The sequence below is a fragment of the Cylas formicarius genome, unplaced genomic scaffold, assembly GCF_029955315.1.
Source record: "Cylas formicarius isolate icCylForm1 unplaced genomic scaffold, icCylForm1.1 PGA_scaffold_3__17_contigs__length_32017465, whole genome shotgun sequence".
NCBI classification, from domain to species: domain Eukaryota; kingdom Metazoa; phylum Arthropoda; class Insecta; order Coleoptera; family Brentidae; genus Cylas; species Cylas formicarius.
Genome location: NW_026844326.1, coordinates 30,973,451 through 30,992,294, shown reverse-complemented (window position 1 = coordinate 30,992,294; position 18,844 = coordinate 30,973,451). Strand labels below are relative to the sequence as shown.

Sequence of the window (18,844 nt, the reverse complement as noted above, 5' to 3'; positions counted from 1 at the left end):
AGGAACCATCGGGAGGTTTTAAAATTCTATCTTCGAGAACTTCTGACGTAATGTCCGAATTATTATTTGAACCCTTTTCAAGTTTTACATAATCGACAAGACTCTGAATATCCTCAATGAAATCTGGCTTATCCAACTCATCCTCAATAAAAACAGTTTCTATGTTAGGGTTCTCCTGTAACGCTACAATGCTTTCATCCAATTCAGCGTGACAAGCCTTGGATAAATCGATTTCTGTAAACAGCTTTTCTTTTCTACTGCGATCATGAAGAGTACCATCTTCTAATGTTCTTAACAAATCCATTTTTAGGGCAATCCTTATTTTTACTCCCGCATAATCTAAAATAGTATTGCAACTACTACTACTGGTTTGGCTAACGAAAATAAGTTAAATTTAGAATCTCGGCTCCACCAATATTTGCCCTGTTGCATATAATTTGGAAAGTATACTTCGTTCTAATGGTTTAATTTTCATTTGCGCAACAATGCTAAGGACGCGGTTTTCATCTGTCGTGACCATAGACAAGTAGCTTAGTCTTCTTTTTTTGACCAACAGGACTAAGATCATTCGGCCAGTTTGAACAATGGTTAAAATTTCGCGCGAAGTTAACGAATGCGGTCACAGAGCAACACAGAATGAGAATGTAGGCTATGAACAATGACGCAGATTCTTCTTCTTTTTTTAATATGGAATATATTGTCCTGGTTCTCGAATGAGAGTGGTAGTATTAGTTATTTGTTCTAAGCAAGGATATACAAAGGTCAGTTTTACCGGTTCATCATGCGTTTTAATTTCAAATTGTTTTTTTGCCAGGTTAATTTATATTAAAGTATTGCGCTGAATAAAATGTTTTGTTTATGCACTATTATAAAGTCTCAAAACTTATAGCCCGGGTCCGCTTATTCACTAGTACAAATGCAAAGTTATTTTGTTTTTTTTATACTCGTTTCATAGAAACTCTAGGATTATAATGATGAAAATGTTTTAATCTTAAAGTTACAGCACTGTCAATTTGAAAAAACTTATAATAGATCTAAGGTTTTTTCTCTTTATTTCGTTGCACTTTCTTCCGATACTTCTCGTTTCCGTTTTCCTTGATTTTTCACGCTTTTCTCGATTTTCCCTTGGCCAAGTCTAAAAGGGAAACGCATTAATTTGTTATTTTTATTACAGGCTTATAATATACAATGCCGTTGCCCGAGAACCAGGGCCCCAGAATGGCAAAGGGTTCATCTGAAAACGTAGAAAACCTCTTTTCTTCGACTCTGGATTTGCTTCGGGATGATCCTGGAAAGAATATTCTTTTTCTGGCCGTTGCCCTAAAATAGTCACGGCTATTTGATTGTGAGCGATGCGTTTTTTTGATGCCGGGTGGATTTTCTCCCAACAGCGCATTATGTCCCACACGACTCTCGACGGGGCATTTGTTTTGAATGAAGTTTTATTCATATGAGTGTAGGACACTTCGTAACCTGCGTTTAAAATGGCCGACCTTAAATATGAAGCCTAATAGGTGGGATCAATAATTGGATACGATTTCCACCTTAAACTCATCATGGGCGGTGTCTCCACGTGGATTGTACCGGCGAGCTTTTCCACGGCATAATACAAAGGTACATCGGACAACTCCTCACAGATTACGCTTAATACACCTTGAATTCGTTTAAATGTGTTTAAACTCTGCATGGCAATGTTCAACACTTGACCGACAAAATCGTGTTTGTGTATGGGCGCGGCCCAAATCGGTCCCCCTATCTAATAACCAAATTTCTAACACTGCGAAATACTACGTGACATAGCTTACATGAATAGTTCCTCCGCAATTATCACAATTTTCGGGCACTTTAGAAGCAGCGGGAAGACAAAATTTCTCTTGATTATTTTTTTCATTCACTTTCGTGATCCCCAGTGGCTGCAGCGTAAAATTATCACATCCCGTACAATGGTATACGTAGGCCAGTTTGCTGGAATTTTCAATAAGTATACATGCCTATAACCTCGAAGATCAAAAGTCACCTCAATGTATGCTTGCATTTCTGAGCACCACTGTAGACCCTTACAAACACTCTAATGTAAAAGTCTGCCGACAAAGACAACAAGGGCACGATATATCTGCTATACCGGTTTGCATGTGACTCAATACACCGTAGCAATATCCTGACGGCCATTTCATGGCAACTTTTTATCCGTAACGAAACAGATCCATACTTACTATAACAGGTTTCGGGGGAGTTTCCTGCCAGAACGGCCATATCGGTGGCAGTAACCAGCAACAGACCCCCATTTTCGATTGACTGCACTGCCGAGTCTAAGAAAATGGATGGACATCCGTATGGATCCAAATCAATGATATCAAATAGATTATCTTTTCTGTGCTCATACATTAGCATCCTAAAGGATTTCCATTAATTGAATAAAATTTAATGGCAGTCACTCACGTGGCCTCACTATGGCTTGGAGTTATTATATGTTGCACATGATTTCTGATAATGTTTGTCCTTATATCTTCTACAGCTTTCCTTGACAGGTCATTAGCGATTATCTCCTTAACGCCTGGTATTTCCTGTGCATATCTGATGCTTCTTAAACCAGTTGCCGACAATGCTTCCAAAATAGACAGTCCCTTATATTCTTTCCCCTTTGCCTCATTTTTTTCTATGTGTAAAATTTGTTCATATGTTCTAATAACTGCAATGCTAAAAATTAAAATGTCTCGATTTATAATTACCTTAATACAAAATACAAAATATGCAATACCTAAGATCTCGATTGAATTCTTGGACGGGATTATAAAATACGTTACCAGTGGTCAGTATTTTGGCTGAACCTTCTACTATTTCTTGCTCAACGCAATTTTCCATTGAGCCAAAGCCTCTTAAGAATTTTACACGATTAGCGTCTGCAACCAGAAACAAGATCGTCAGAGTTTTACGTCCTTAAATAAAATTTGCTTACAGCAAAGTCTTGTTTTGAACATCCCAACCTAACAGTACAGGCACACTATAAGTGATAGCACAGAATACAAAGATTGGTTTTGGTTAGTTTGAGTTTGAGTGACAAAGTAGAAAATCACTTTCCTCGGAGCAAACGGGCTGATCTGTGTTCTGAGAGATATAATGGAAACGACTGATTCTGTCTCTCGGAAAAAAATTGCCAAAATTCGCAAGCTAGTGTAAAACAGCATCAAGACTCTTTGACCTGAATCCTTTTATCCTAATTAACCCATGAGCGAAGTGGGTTTGGTGCAGCATCATGAGTTTGCGATATATTGTCAGAATAAAACGATTTAATCTTCTGTGACAGTTTTTCGGTCCGTGGTTTGTTTTTCTATATAAACTTTCTTTTGCCGCCAAAGATTTTTAGAAGGGAAGATCAAGAATTGTTGAATTGTTGAGTTCTAAAGTGAAGGCGTATTGATGGATTTTTGAAAATATTATGTTTAAACCGGGTTCAATTCGAAAAATTCAAGTACAAAATTTCGTAACCTATAATTACGTCGAGCTGTATCCTGGACCAAATTTGAATATGATAATAGGCCCTAACGGGACTGGCAAGTCTACTATAGTGGCCGCTATCATACTTGGGTTAGGAGGTAGCCCGAAAGTTGTAGGAAGAGGTAACAAAGTTTCCGAATATGTTAAGCATGGCTGTAGTTGTGCTTCAATAAACATATATTTGCAAGATGATCAAGAAAACTTCATTAAGGTAACAAGGGAATTTGATACTCAAAGTAAAAGTCAATGGAAGCTAAATAACGCAAGATGTCTCGCAGAAGATGTGGTGAATTGTATTAAAAGATTTAACATTCAAGTGGATAACTTGTGTCAATTCTTGCCTCAGGATAGAGTTCAAGAATTTGCTAAACTTAATAAGCAAGATTTATTAAAAGAGACTCAGGTGGCATTGTGTAGGCAGGACTTACTAGAGAAGCAAAATTGCTTAATCGCTGCCAGAAAAAGACACAAAGAACTCTTATCGTTATCAAATAGTCAGACCAAAAAGTTGCAGGAAGCGCAGGACGAGAACACTCGCCTGGAAGGTAGAGTGCAAAATTTCAAAAGGAAAATAAAGTATAAGGATATGATAAAACACATTGATAGGAAAATTGCTTGGTCTTTATATGAAGAAGTAAGAGCCAAACTGTATGAAGCCAAAGAGGATAAAATCAAAGCCCTCGAAGCCTATGAACTGCACAAGAATGAACTCAAACCCATGCAACAAGAAATCGACTCTTGCAAACAAAAGATAATGGATTTTAAAAATGCCAACTCCAAAATCTTGCAATCTATAAAGAATATAGAAGAGAATGTTGGCGCTGCAAATGATAAGGTAGAAATACTTTGCTCCAAAGTGGCCGAAATTGAAAACGAAATGCATAACGAGCTGGCGGAGGTCCAACAGTGGGATCAACAAATTGAGGATACAGTAAAAAAGCTGGAAGAAATGAAGAAGTTGCACGATGCGGCTATCGCCAGAAATAAAGAAGGTGATTTTTGTCGAACAGTATATGACAGGACATTTATTAATTTCATCCATTTCAGAGGGCCTAGAAGGATCCTATATTACAAATCAAATTGCACAGTGCAGTAATCGCATGGCGTCATTTCAAGATAAAAAAGAAGAGCTTGAGCAGAACATTAGGACGAGTTTAGCCGAAATGAAAGCATTGGAAAATGAACAGGTCCATATTGAGAATGTAAAACAACAAAGATTTGAGCAGGTATGGTGGTACTGTCCTCGGTAATTAGAATAAATCGTTCGTTTGCATGTAGTTAAGAAGGCTGAATAGTGACGCGTATGCCGCAGTTTTGTGGCTCCGGAACAACAAGCACCTTTTCAGTGGGGAAATTTTCGAACCCATAATGCTCGAAGTGAACATATTGGATAATAGTAAAGCGAAATACTTGGAAGCGTGCATACCGCTGCAAGACAGACTCGCGTTCACTTGCGTCGAAAAGGAAGATATGAATATGCTCATCAGGTGTTTACGACAAGAAAAGAAACTATCCGTCAACGTGGTGCATTCGGGTGTGTCAAAGGGCGAGTGTTTTTTTTTTTTCTTCTTCTTTTTTTACGTCTCTTTACAGGAATCGTGGGCGAGAAATTCCTTCCGAATGTACCGATCGAAAGGTTGAGAAAGTTCGGTTTTTACACTTACGTTAGTACTTTGTTTACTGCGCCCGAACCAATCATGAGGTACTTATGCAGGACGTATAGACTTCACGATATTCCGGTGGGTGACGTTTCCACCAATGCCTGCTACGAACGTGTGCCCAGGGGAATTAATTTGTTTTTCAGCGATCGACATAGGTGGGTGACAGATTTTTTCTTTTTTTTTTTTTTTCAGAACTCTTTTTTTTAATTTAGCACTTGGCTATTTACATAAGCAAGTAAAATTTGCATAAACAAAACTATCGCAAATACCCCGTAAGTCTCTTCTTGAACACTCTCGGGCAAGGCGCGCCCTTAATATTATCCGGCAGTTCATTAAAATTACAAACACCATCCTAGAATAGAATTTTCTGTAAATTTGTTGTTTTTACCATAGAAACATTGAAGTGCTGATTGGACCGTAACTAACCAACCATAATTTAAGATAGCCTGGTAAGTGATCGCGCGCAATTCCATAAACCAACATTAAACTTGCTCTTCTAATGAACTGCCCGACAATTAGCCAATTTAGCTGGTCTAACTTACTCTTTATAGGAGTATATCTATCACAGTTCAGGATGATTCTCGTAACCCTATTTTGTTGTAACTGTAACTTATTTAAATCTTCTTTTGTACAAAATATAAGCAATGAACAAACATATGAAAAATGAGGCAAAATTATACTATTATACACTAATGTCCTAGTCCACTGCGATAAAAACCGCGATACACGGTTAAAAAACCATATTTTCTTACCAATTTTTTTGCATAGATATTCAACATGATTACTAAAGCCTAATTGTGGATCCAAGATCACCCGCAAATATTTATTTTCGGAAACACACTCAATTTTATTACCTTGTATATCCACAGAATACCCCGACTTATAACATTTTTGACAGTTAACCGTAGAATCGATAACCATGCACTTGGTTTTGGATCTATTTAATTTCAGTTTATTTTGACACAGCCATTCGTAGAAGTACTGCATTTCGGTGTTCAGTTTGGTAGCTATTTCTTTGCAATCGTTTCCAGAGACTGAAATAAGCGTGTCATCAGCAAATAAGTTAACAAAGGAGATTTTTAAAACCTGATGCATATCATTCATATAAATAATAAATAATAGCGGACCCAACACGCTTCCCTGCGGTACCCCCATCTGCTATCCCTATGATTAGAAACATTATTATTAATTTTAGTCTGGTGAGATCTATCAGATAAAAAGTTCTTTATCCATTCTAGTGCAGAGTCTTTAATGCCATATAAACCTAATTTTATAATAAGTAATTAAGTAAAAAGTTAACAATAAAACTTACTTACAAAAAACGTGACTGAAAGCATATATATAATATTCTAGTAAAATTAAATATAATATTTTGTTAATATAAGTTTATATTCTATTTTTTCTTATAAAGTCTTTACGGTTATGACACATTTTCTTGGTAGTGCGCTTTAATAGAATTGCTTCTTGTACTGTAGCTGTAACACGGTCCATTTTTAGTCAGTTGCACATTTGTTTTAATCAGTTTGTTTGGCATTAAGTAAATTAATTTTGTTTGTTCTAATATCTTAAGTTCACATATTTTTAAATAAGGTATAAAGTATCTCAGGTGTGGTTTTACGAGGCTATTATAAAGCAGCTGTTTTTTGGTTTTGTCGATTACAGTCTCAATATGTTTATCCCAAGTTCGATTTTCAGAGATAGTTAGCCATAGATATTTTGTTCACACACTTTTTTGAGTGCCGCTTCGTTTATTTTTATATTTAGGTTACAAGGGGCTTTTCCTGTCTGTTTAAATATCATGTAAACTGTGTTTTGGGCGTTTAAGGAAAGTCTGTTATCTGTGCTATAACTACCACTCAAAATACTGCTGTAAATCTTTATTAACAAGTCCTTCAAGCTGTTCCGCACTATCACCCGAGTAAACTAATGCAGTGCCGTCGGCAAATTTGAAGTACCTTGCTTTGTACATACAACGAATACAGTAGTGGCCCTAATACCGATCCCTGGGCAATGCCGACGTTGGAAGCTTTCACTATTTATTGTTGTGCAGTGCTCTCTGGCCGTAGAATGGGATTTAATCAACTGTTAGCACACCACACGAAGTCTCATTTTATTTAATAGCGACAGTATCGAACGCCTTTTGAAGATCGACAAACACTGTTATTACATATTTGTTCTTGGCCATAAATTCCAGCATATCAACAACCGATCCATATTGATGGTTGTCAAAATTAATTTTAGCTTCGATAAATTTTATTAATCTTGCCTTAATAATTTTTTCCAGTAGGTTCGCTGAAGTGGCTAAGTAGAGAGATTGGCCCGTAATTATTCATTTCGTAGTGCGCTCCTTTTTTGCAGATCTTTTTTTGTTGCACCATCGATGCCTGGGGCACAAATATTTTTTAATGAGTTAATCGTTTCCTTTATGTCTAGGATCGTTATTGGTTCCAGAAATATGCTAGCCACCACTTCTTCTACAAAATTGGTATTGGAATGTTGCTTTATTTTGTTGGCTAAAGTGTCTCCAATTTTTGAAAAGTGTATATTAAATTCTTTAGCTATTTCTTTATCGTCTTTAGTCGGTTGTGCAGTTGCATTAATTATTTGATGTATTTTTTCGGTTTTGTTTTCCTTTGTGTTCGCTATTTCGTTTAAAATCTTCCATATCTTCTTAGAGTTTTCTTTTGCTTCATTAAACTTCTTTTCAGCGTATTGTTTCTGGAGCGTTGTTCTTAAGTTATTTAATTCATTTCTTGCTTTTTTATATTCGTTTTTACAGTATTCGTTGTTCATTTTTTTCCATCTAACGTACAGCTTGTCTTTTCCCTTAAGTTTGGTTAGGTATTCTTTAGTTATCCAGTAGTTGTTGGTTCATTTTGCTGCACTTTTTCTTGTACACTCTTGAGCCACTTATCTTCATTTAGGTAACTTCTTTCTAATGTTTCCTTCTTCTTTATAATTATCAGTTTCTTCAATTCTACGTACATTATGTCCCTGTCCTCCAGTTTGATTGCGCATGTTAAGTCTTATTTGTTATTATGTGATCTAGGATACATGCTGTGGTATTAGTTTGTCTAGTTGGCAGTATTATGTTTTCGAATTTAAAGCCATTCATTTTTATTACGTTTTTATAATTATTGATAGCTTGTGATTGCTTCTAAGTTCATAACTCCTACAATAATACATCCATTTTTTTGTTGTTCCAGTAGCTCAGTGGCAAAAAGTTCACGATGCCTATAAATGTAAGCTTCTGCTTTGGTAGATAAAGCAGTTCAACACTGCAGTCCTGAATATGTACTTTATGCTTATCGTTTTGCAGATAGTTTAGTTCCTTTCTTATATATATACTGCATCCCTCTCCTCGCGTATCTTAAACTAACCCCGGTACTTTTTAGGTATTTTATATCCTACTCTAAATATTCTGGCGAACGTAGCGCCAAACAGGACGTCATCAGGGGGGACGGGGGTTTGTCCCTATCCCTTGACGTTATAAGGCTTGAAAATTTAAAGGGCCGTTACAACCACGTTAAAAGGACCATCGACGGTCTCAAGGAACAAGCCAGGGCTTACGATATCCAGATCGCGGAATTCAACAAAAATATACAAATTCTCAAGGAGAAACTGAACGAGAGCCAAAGGCAGAAGCAACGGGCTCAGGTAACTCATAACCTCAAAAAGGAAGGGGTAATGTTTGAAATACAGTCGAAACTCTATATAGCGAAATTGAAGGGACTGCTTTTTTTCCGTTTTAAATAGTTAAAAATAAATAACAACACGCCTATGTGTTCTGTAATATTTAATTATTTTATATACATATTTTAGCATCCACTTAGAAACATTTTATATAAATATTGAAGAACTACACTTAATGTTTCAAACTCCTTGTAAACGTAATTGTTTTTTGAAACTGCTTTATCCACTTCCAATTGTTTTTCCTGTATCGACTCTTAAGACTTTTTATTACACTCTGGTCCATCGGCTGTAATATACACTTGTTGTTTTGGCTAGAAGAGATGCCGATTCAATATTCCGTAGATTTGGAATATGGGAATTTGCAGGGCAGTTATCTAAGAGAAGATATTTTCCTCCCCTTTCACACACCTTTCGCTTCGAAATTTAAGAGTTTTATCTGACGTCATTTTCTAAAAAATACCAGTTTCGTCAGCATTAAAAATGTCGTCAGCAGGGTACTTTTCTGCTAGTTTTGGCCACGTCTTCTCCAACCAATCGTCAATGACGTTTTTGTCGACATCACGGGCTTCGCCACTTATCTGTTCATAATTTATTGCATGTCTCTGTTTGAACTTCCCCAACCGTCCTTCCGAAGCCTTGAAATCGATGATGCCAAGCTGTTCAGCAAACTTTTCTGCTTTTAGTTTTACGAGAGTGGTACACTTTTAAGACGTTGCTGATGGAACCACTGCAACTTTTACTAGAACTGTAGGCGTGTAAGTCCGTATCGACGTCCCTCATCATTTTCCTTTTCTCCCCGTTCTATCTCCCGAATTAATGCAACTTTATCATCTAGAGATAAAATTTCTCGCTTACTCGCCATGCTCGCCGTATTCACTGAGTCAAATTAGAACTGATTGAAACAACGGTGTGCTTTTATACATACCGATAAAGGCATTAACATAATCGCTTATTACCAGAACGACCAGGTTCCGGTAATTAGATTGCTAGGGTAAGGAATTCTGAGAAGGTAAGAGACTCTATTAATTACCGATGTGCCATTTTGTCTTTCGGTATAGAGATATATACATGGTTTTGTATGGAGACCTAATAAAATTTTTCGCTATGGGAAATTTTCACTGTATATGTCGTCAGGCGATCCAAATAAAAATCCAAGGGGCGGAGCAGCACTTGAACAGCATGCGGAAAAACAAGAAAAGTCCCGAAGGGATACGGACGAGCTCGAAGGTGAAAGTGAAAAAGTTGGCGCACGCCATCGGACTGCTGCAAGAATCGATGAAGGACGACTTTGAAAAACTGCAGGCCATGTTTACCCAACACGGATTGAACGGTCTTAAAATCGAGGCGCACAGAAGAAAGCTGGACCACTTGGAGAATGTGATTATCGATTCGAAGAGGTGGGCGTCTAATTCGAAATCACTCTTGTGTTTGATATTTTGTCATTTTTCGCGATACAGAAAGCTGCTGGAGCTTCGGGATACGTTAAACGCCATCACTGATAAATACAATGCCGTGATGACGGAGGCCAAATCCCAACTTGCCAGAGCGAAGGAGTTGTCGAACGGGTACACCCCCGCGGACGACGGGTTTGAGGAATTCAAACAAGTTTATGAGAGATTATCAAGTAAGGAGTATTGAATGATAACAATAATAATATTTAATAATAATATATGTAAAAAATCTTTTTACGGTAAAGGACCTATAGGGGGCGTATTATAACTAATTAATATTGGTTGTAAGTTACCGGTTATACACAATATATTGCAGAGACTACTTGCAATCTATAAAATTAAAGTTTTGTAAGCCGGCTAGAATTGAACTTAAGTTGAGTTATATAGAAAACACAACAAAAAGATAAAAAATACACCTATTCCCATATATACATTAATATCAAAATAAAACCTCCAAGTGCTACAAACTTCATGCATTTAAGGTTAAGAATTTTCCCGATTGTCAGTATTTATAAACAAATGAAGAACAGTAAAAATTATTGTTGTAATTTTACAAATTGAAAAAGAGTTATAGATATTTTGAATTTTATTTATACGATTGTAACACTTCTAACGATTTCTTCGAACCTTTTTTAAAGCACTTTTTAATTATCACTATTAAATATTATTCATTTGTTTGTTATATATTTTTATTATTTTTATTTATTTTGTTATATTGATTAAATATTATTTCTATAATTTTACAAATTGAAAAAGAGTTATACATATTTTGAATTTTATTTTTGCATTTTATTTATTCAATTGCACCACTTCTAATGTTATCTTTGAACTTTTTTTGTAAGTACTATTTAATTATTAATATTAAATATTCATTTATTTATTACATATATTTTTTTTATTTATTTTATTAAATTGATTAAATATTTTTATAATTTTACCAATGGAAAAAGAGTTATATATATTTTAAATTTTATTTATTCAATTGTAACACTTCTAATGGTATCTTTAAACTTTTTTTAATCACTCTTTAATTATTAATATTAAATATTCATTCATTAAAATGTTATCTTTGTTCTTTTAATTTTGTATGCTTTAATGTTTTCATTATGACATACAGAATCTCTTCTGTAAGGGTGGCCATTTTGAATTTTGAAATATTTTAAGGCTATTTCTGGAATTGTCGATATATGACGATATGTCGATGTATGCTTTTGCACATTACATAATGTTCAGCATCTTCCCATAGTGATCAATTAAACATGAAAAAATAAAGTAAAATACAAATAGATAAAACGTTACCTAACCCAATAGACAAGGTTTACATTTAAAATTTGTGACAAACCCAGACATAATTATTAAAATTTTTAAACGACTCTCGTCAATCCGGCAACAAACTCGTCCACTATGTACGGTGAGGTCTCCAGGACGATTCTCTTTATTTCTGCTTTAAATCTTGGAATTGGCAGGTCTCTTATGGGAGGCGGAAGTAAATTAAACAATTTTATAGCTACAAATATATAGCTAGGTAAGGGGTAAGGGATAACCGATGTTGAGGCAAAAGTAAATCTCCGCCATCATAGATTTAGGTAGCCCGACCTTCTCGACCTAATAAAAATTAGATACTGATAGACGAACAGACCCTGCAAAGGTCTGAATAGATCCCTACAGCTATCCCGGGGTTTGCGTTTACCGATAGTCCTTAGTGCCGTCTTTTGCATTTTAAATACCCACCCCCAATCAGCAGAGCTGCCCTAAAATAGAAGTCCATATGATATTCGTGCCTGAACGAGACCAATGTAGGCAGTTCGAGGTACATGGAGGGGTGTCTAGATATACACCCAGAAATTTCACGGCCGTACCACTGTTCACGTTCCTTAAAAGAAAAGGTAGTGTTATGTCTAAAGGAGTCTGGAAGTTCGTTTACATCTCAAATAAACAATAACGGGCCTAAAATAGATCCCTGTGGGACACCCGCTATGACTGGTAGGCTCGTGTTAGGTGGAACGAATTGCCTCTCAAGCCATAGCGTGGCAGTTTATCAAGCAATATCTGATGCAACACAGAGTTAAACGCCTTCGAGAGGTCCCAGAATAGTGAGGAAACAGATTTCCCCCCTTGAGGCACATGACAATATGTCCAACCAATTCATTTACTGCATCTGTTGTTGACTGGGTACTGGGATTTTCAGAGAAGATTACAATTTTCCAAGAACGATACTATTCTATTATTAAAACATGTTTCATGGCCTATAATTGACATAGTAATAAACATTAATTGAAAGAGAGGAAGCTATACCTGTACCTGGTGGATTGGTTATGACAGCAATTGGTAAGTAAGTTAACAGCGATACAAACCATTGCTGATACAACTAAAAAGCCTGAACATAAACTTATTTATAAATCTTTTCACAGCAATTACAAAAAAATATAATCGTAAAATTATTATTATTATCGTATATTATATTGGGTTGTTCGGAAAGTCATTTCGTTTTTTTTGTGGGAATATGTAAAAACAGTTTTCGTATAATGAATAAATATTTTATTAAATTATATATTGGCCATTCTGGTCCAACACCTTTTGCCATCTTTCTGGCAGTAACATAATTCCCCTCTCATAAAAGTTTTGGTCCTTGCTGGCAAAAAACTGGTTCAGGTGGTTTTTGACATCTTCATTTGAGGTAAAGGTTTTGCCATCCAAAAAATTTTGCAGGGACCGGAACAAATAGTAGTCGGAAGGCGCCAGATCTGGAGAATATGGTGGATGTTGCAGTACGTCCCATTCAAGCTGTAAAAGTTTTTGGCGAGTGACCAAACTTGCGTGAGGTCTCGCATTATCCTGGTGGAACACTACACCCTTCCTGTTGATTAATTCGGGCCTCTTCTCTTTAAGTGAATCATTCAATTTGTCCAGTTGATGACAATAGACTTCTGAATTAATCGTTGTATTGTCCGGCAAAAGCTCAAAAAAAAAAACGATTCCTTTGACATCCCACCAAACGGAGAGCATCACCTTTTTTTGGCGAATGTTGACTTTTGACACGCTTTGAGCCGGTTCATCTTTTCTGCTCCATGACCTCTTGCGTTTAACATTGTTGTATACAACCCATTTTTCGTCCCCAGTAATAATCCGCTTCAAAAATGGATCATTTTCTTGACGTTTGAGGAGCGAATCACACACGTCAACGCGACGACACAAATTTCGCTCCGTAAGGACATGGGGCTCCCACACATCGAGCTTCCAGGTTAAGCCCATGCCTTTCAAATGGCCATAAACAGTCGAATTCGACAAATTTAATCTCTCACCGATCTCTCGTGTGGTTATTCGCCGATTTGCATCAACTAATGCCTTTATAGCATCTTTGTCAGCTTGGACCGGCCTTCCAGACCGTGGTGCATCTTCGACATCAAAATTGCCGGATTGAAATTTTGCAAACCAGTTCTGGCACTGGCGTACTGTTAACACGCCTTCTACATACACATCCGTCAATTTTTTTCTCGCTTGGACAGCATTTTTACCTTTTCTGAAGTAAAAAAGTAAAATATGACGAAAATGCTGCTTATTGCTCTCCATATTTAAAAGGGCACCAACCAAAAACTACTGCGTAGAATTAATAGAACTTTTTCACACACAAGCCTTGCAATATCAGCTCTCAAGACATATAATGGTTATGCGGCTTAAGTGTGAAGTTGGTTTCGAAAAAACGTAATTAAGTCCTCTGACGGGAAAAAACGAAATGACTTTCCGAACAACCTTATATATTATAAACCATTCAGGCACTCTTTCACCCAATGAATTTAATGAGTTTTTACCAATGTTGCTGCTGATATTCTGGTCTCTTTAACTGTCAACCCTGAAATACAGAGTGAGTACCTAAATAAAATCCCAAATGTAACTTCATCTTTCTTCTTGTAATTGACTGTGTAATTTCATTGAAAAAATCTAGTTCTTATGACAATTATGACATTAATAGTATAATTCTGAAGGAGATTATCAACCAGATTGTAACGCCTCTCACATTTTTATTTAACAAATGTATTGATAATGGCAGTTTTCCAATATTTAAAAACGGTAACACAAACTCTCCAAATGATTTCCGACCCATATCAATAGTTCCCATATTTGGTAAGGTTTTCGAGGCACTTTTAAAGAATCAATTATCACGATTTTTTCAAAAAACAAAATGCATTTGTGATTCCCAATTCGGTTTTAAGACCTGCTGCTCCACTGTGCGGGCGGTTCTCAGGGTGGTGGGAGACGTGGTGGAGGGCCTGGAAAAGGGGAAGCAAGCGGCACTCACGCTATGTGACCTCACTAAGGCATTCGACTGCGTCTCTCATCGCCTGGTTCTGGAGAAGCGTGACCGATACGGTGTCCGTGGTCACCCTCAGGATCTTATCCGGTCGTATTTAACTGACAGAAGACAGTGTGCCGTCTTTAACAATAACATATCGGAGTTGAGGGTTGTGAGCAGTGGCGTGCCTCAGGGCTCCGTCTTGGGTCCGCTACTGTTCACTATTTATATCAACGACTCGTATCATTTTCTGTTCCCCAATAAGTGTACACTTTATAACCACAAAAAAAAATACTTCGCGTTCTTTTATTGCTCCTAATTTAAAGAGTCTAAATGCGGGTCCACACTTCTACTTCTCTCCCAAGTCTGAAGTCGGTAGCTGCAAGTTTGGAGTACTTATTATGTTTTTTAATATTGCACGGAATATCGCGAACACCCTGTGCAATACTTAAAAACCGTAAATACAAAAGTTTCAGCTGTCTAGGTGGGCTATATCGTCATGTAAAAGAAACTGACATCTAAAACACAGATTTGAAATTATTGAAAATTTTCAATAATAAGGGGAACCATTTTTCAGTTTTTTTTTTCAGTTGAACAGGTGGCGTTTGTTTTGTAATGTATTACACACCGTTTTATATAGTTTATATAATTTATTCATTGTCTTGTTTTTTATTTGCATATTTTTCTATATATTGTATCTATGACTTGCCATAATTGTATCAACAAAACGTGGTCAATAAATTCTATTCTATTCTATAAAAACTGGACTCGGGAAAATTGAGACATCATTATGTATATCCAGGTCTGTTATTTCCAACTTGGTGGCGAAGTTATTCGATGTGTTTACAAATTAGGAGTTAAATTGTTCTGAAGAAAGCGAAGAATTTAATACCTCCACAATGCCCCATATTTCCTTTGGATTTATTCGCACTATTCTTAATTTTGTCAGAGTAACAATTAGTTTTGCTTATCTTAAGTTTGTTAATTATTTTAGAGATGTCCATGTATTCAATGATTTCGATTTCGATGACAAATTTTTAGATAATATCGAGGAGCTCAACTCAGAGAAGGAGAACTTAAACTCGCGCATCAGTTGCTTAAACACCGCCGACGACGGTGAAATGAAGGAGTACGAGGATAGAATAAGTCTCATAGAATCCCTAGGAAGGGACGTTGTAGAAACGAAATCGGAAATCAACAAAATTACAGTCACCATAGGTAGAATTCAGGAAGTTGGTTTCTTAAATAGGCACGTCCTGCATTTGGCTTGACGAAAGGTTTTTTTTTTTTAAGGAGTGGTTGTCTCCTTTGAAAGATATAGCTGCGGGCATCAATATGCGGTTTGCCGCCTCTTTCGAACGGATGGGCTCTGCGGGAGAGATTGACATTTGCACGGGCGACGATGAAATGGACTTCGAGCATTACGGCCTCTCTATAAAGGTATAATTTTGGCTATTATTTCTTCATGAACATGCTTTAATATGATGACCGGGGCACTTTTGAAACATTTACACGGTTGATTCCCCAAAATTCCTACAAAATGAAGTTACAATTGCGTGTTTGAAAATGTCAGGGGAAGTATGTCTCTTTTACTAATATTAATGAACTTGGTTAGAGAGATGGTAACGAAGGAGGGAACGTTTTGAGCTGAGGTCGCTTTTAGTTGGTGAAAATCTATTTAACAAAATAAATAAGAACTAAAAGTTAAGATTTTCACGAAATTATACATATTATGTTTCGACAACACCGTGTCTTTATCAAATGTAATATTTACAAACTACCTGCTACTATATATACCGAAAAATGACCATAAAACCTTAATTAATGTTGTGAGAATTTAAGTTTAATAATGGAGATGTATTTAAATCTAATTAAAATCTAATTAAAATAAATTTAATTTTCTACCTTTTGTGGCTGTATGAATATCAAAATTGTCGTCAAAAATGGATTTTTCTGTGCGTAAGTGTGTAGCATAATTCGAATCTACACTATTGTTTTTTAACGCTGTTTTATGTTCATTAATGCGTTTCTTGAAGGATCTACCTGTATATATAAAAAAAATATTAATTTTATATAAAGAAATAAATTTTATATAATATAAATAAATAAATATAAAATAATATAATATAAATAAAATAAATAAATATAAATTTTAGCATTTCAACCTGATTTTTGAGATTTTGGACATTTCGTTTTATTGTTTTTTAAAAACTTTCCTATTGTGTTGTTAGTTCTGAAAGCTATTTTTAAACCACATTTTGACAAATGTTTTGATCCCTAAGGAAGGTTTGATTATGGGAAACCTACTTATTAGTCCTTTGTTATCCGAGATTTTTATGGATAATTTGGAAAATATCATACTAGAACATCCCTTAAGTAAAAGTTTTTTATGGTGGTATAGATACGTGGATGATATCTTTGCTTGCTTTGTTGGAACGGACAGACAATTGAATTCTTTTTTAATTTACATTAACTCATTACACAATCGCATAAAATCCACTATCGAGATTGAACAGGATAACTCTATTAATTTTTTAGACTTCACTATTACGAAAACGCAAAAGAAATTAGATTTTTCAATTTATCATAAACCTTCACACACGGACACAGTCATACCTAACAGCTCCAATCACCCTTATACACACAAAATGGCTGCATTTCACTATTTTATACACAGTTTTCTTAATACGCCACTCTCAACAGAAAATTACAACACTGAACAACGGCTACAATTCATCCATTATCGATAAAATTATAAAATTGGTCAGGTGGATTGTGTTTACACGGATTTTTCGAAGGCGTTTGACCGGGTGGGTCATGTGCTTCTTAGAGCTACGGGCCTGGGGGCTGGGTTGGTGCAATGGATTAATTGTTTTCTGTCTGGTCGTACTCAGTTGGTTCGTATTAATAATTATGTCTCAGGTAAAATTGATATTTTTTCGGGAGTCCCCCAAGGCTCTCACACTGGACCCATCCTTTTTAACTTGTTTATAAATGATATTGTAAGATTGTAAGGTTTCAGGGTGATTTAGTTTTTCTCTTTAAGATTCTGAATGGTTGGCATTCTTGTCCAGCTCTTTTACATAGAATACAATTTAACGCATATTACAGAAGCTGTGATAACTCAATGTTCCGCATACCTTACCATCGCGCAAATTAATGGAGTTTATTCACCCCTCACTAGAATGCTAAAAGCGTGCAACTGTTTAAAGCTTGATCCTTTTGTGGTCAGCCTCCGCTCAATTCGTTCTGATGTGTTGCGTTCGAATGCTGCCAGTTAATTCTGTTTATTGTTATTGTTACATTTTGTTATAGTTTCTAGTTGTTAGTTATACTGTTTATACTATTATACTGTCTTTCTCTCTTTGCCTTAATATGAATGTAAAATGTTGTAAAATGGTTAAACCGTAAATATGTAAAAAAAAAAAAAAATCCAGACAACAGTAAATTCTATTTATCCGAGACCTAATAAAGAACACGAACAATTTAAAACAATTACATACATAGGAGAACCCAGTGAAAAAGTTTCAATACATTTGTCAAAATGTGGTTTAAAAATAGCTTACAGAACTAACAACACAATAGGAAATTTTTTAAAAAACAAAACGAAATGTTCAAAATCTCAAAAATCAGGTGTCTACAGGTTGTAAAATGCGGATCTTGTCCTAAAATTTATATTGGACTGGTAGATCCTTCATTAACGAACATAAAAGAGCGTTTAAAAACAATAGTCTAGATTCTAATTATGCTACTCACTTAAACACAGAAAAACACATTTTTGACGACAATTTTGATATTTTACATACAGCCACAAAAAGTAGAAAATGAAATTTATTGGAAGCCATGGATTAATTAACGATCAATTAGATTTAAATTATTTAACTTAAATTCTCACAACATTAATTAAGGTTTTATTGTCATTTTTCAATATATATAGTAGTAATAAAAACACGGTGTTGTCGAAACAATTGTCATGTGAATATATATAATTTCGTGAAAATCTGAACTTTTTTTTCATTTTTAGAGAACGTTCTTGGTATTAACGCAGTAAACTTGACTTGACGTTGAGTAATTTCAAAGTCATTCATGTGAATGTTATGGAGAATGAGAGCAACGTTTAAAAAGATTACTAGCTGACGTTTCGCCATTCGTCCTATTGGCTTCTTCAGAAATTTACTGAAACTGGCTCTCATTCTACCCTGTACATGCTTATATAAGGTTCGAGGGGGCCGGAGCTAAGGGAGGGACATGAA

The 18,844-nt window shown here is 35.7% G+C and overlaps 2 protein-coding genes across 6 annotated transcripts in view; one reads left to right on the top strand and one right to left on the bottom strand.

Moving 5' to 3' along the window:
* Positions 1-962: 962 nt before the first annotated feature.
* On the bottom strand, positions 963-8,544 carry LOC132699100 (tRNA (guanine(26)-N(2))-dimethyltransferase). 2 transcript variants are annotated; one of them, XM_060665589.1, is made up of 8 exons: positions 6,011-8,544; positions 2,759-2,900; positions 2,440-2,697; positions 2,018-2,392; positions 1,806-1,965; positions 1,545-1,756; positions 1,188-1,493; positions 963-1,135 (listed from the first exon to the last, which is right to left on the bottom strand). In XM_060665589.1, the coding sequence occupies exons 1-8, from the start codon at positions 6,309-6,311 to the stop codon at positions 1,051-1,053; spliced, it is 1,839 nt and encodes a 612-aa protein (XP_060521572.1). In that variant the 5' UTR covers positions 6,312-8,544; the 3' UTR covers positions 963-1,050. The 2 variants fall into 2 exon arrangements, with proteins under 2 accessions (XP_060521572.1, XP_060521573.1); XM_060665590.1 differs by lacking the exon at positions 6,011-8,544 and adding an exon at positions 2,957-3,012 and having other exon boundaries at positions 964-1,135.
* LOC132699099 (structural maintenance of chromosomes protein 5) overlaps positions 3,415-18,844 on the top strand; it is a 20,762-nt gene continuing 5,332 nt past the window's right edge. The window contains exons 1-10 of one of the 4 annotated variants that reach the window (XM_060665588.1): positions 3,415-3,617; positions 3,684-4,487; positions 4,543-4,721; positions 4,774-5,041; positions 5,089-5,311; positions 8,552-8,813; positions 9,984-10,246; positions 10,307-10,473; positions 15,633-15,823; positions 15,885-16,031. In XM_060665588.1, coding sequence (XP_060521571.1) covers positions 3,437-3,617; positions 3,684-4,487; positions 4,543-4,721; positions 4,774-5,041; positions 5,089-5,311; positions 8,552-8,813; positions 9,984-10,246; positions 10,307-10,473; positions 15,633-15,823; positions 15,885-16,031 — 2,685 coding nt within the window. In that variant the 5' untranslated portion in view covers positions 3,415-3,436. Of the gene's footprint in view, positions 4,488-4,542; positions 4,722-4,773; positions 5,042-5,088; positions 5,312-8,551; positions 8,814-9,983; positions 10,247-10,306; positions 10,474-15,632; positions 15,824-15,884; positions 16,032-18,844 lie in introns of all 4 variants that reach the window. The other 3 variants (XR_009618472.1, XM_060665587.1, XM_060665585.1) reach the window with 3 other exon arrangements.

What these genes read in the sequence shown, in the direction of transcription:
- LOC132699100 (XM_060665589.1), bottom strand. Translation starts at nt 6,311, where the DNA reads ATGGGGGTACCGCAGGGAAGCGTGTTGGGTCCGCTATTATTTATTATT. An exon ending in CCAAGCCATAGTGAGGCCAC is followed by an intron (nt 2,393 to 2,439) that starts GTGAGTGACTGC and finishes GAAATCCTTTAG; the next exon opens with GATGCTAATGTATGAGCACA. An exon ending in ATTGCGGAGGAACTATTCAT is followed by an intron (nt 1,757 to 1,805) that starts GTAAGCTATGTC and finishes TTTGGTTATTAG; the next exon opens with ATAGGGGGACCGATTTGGGC.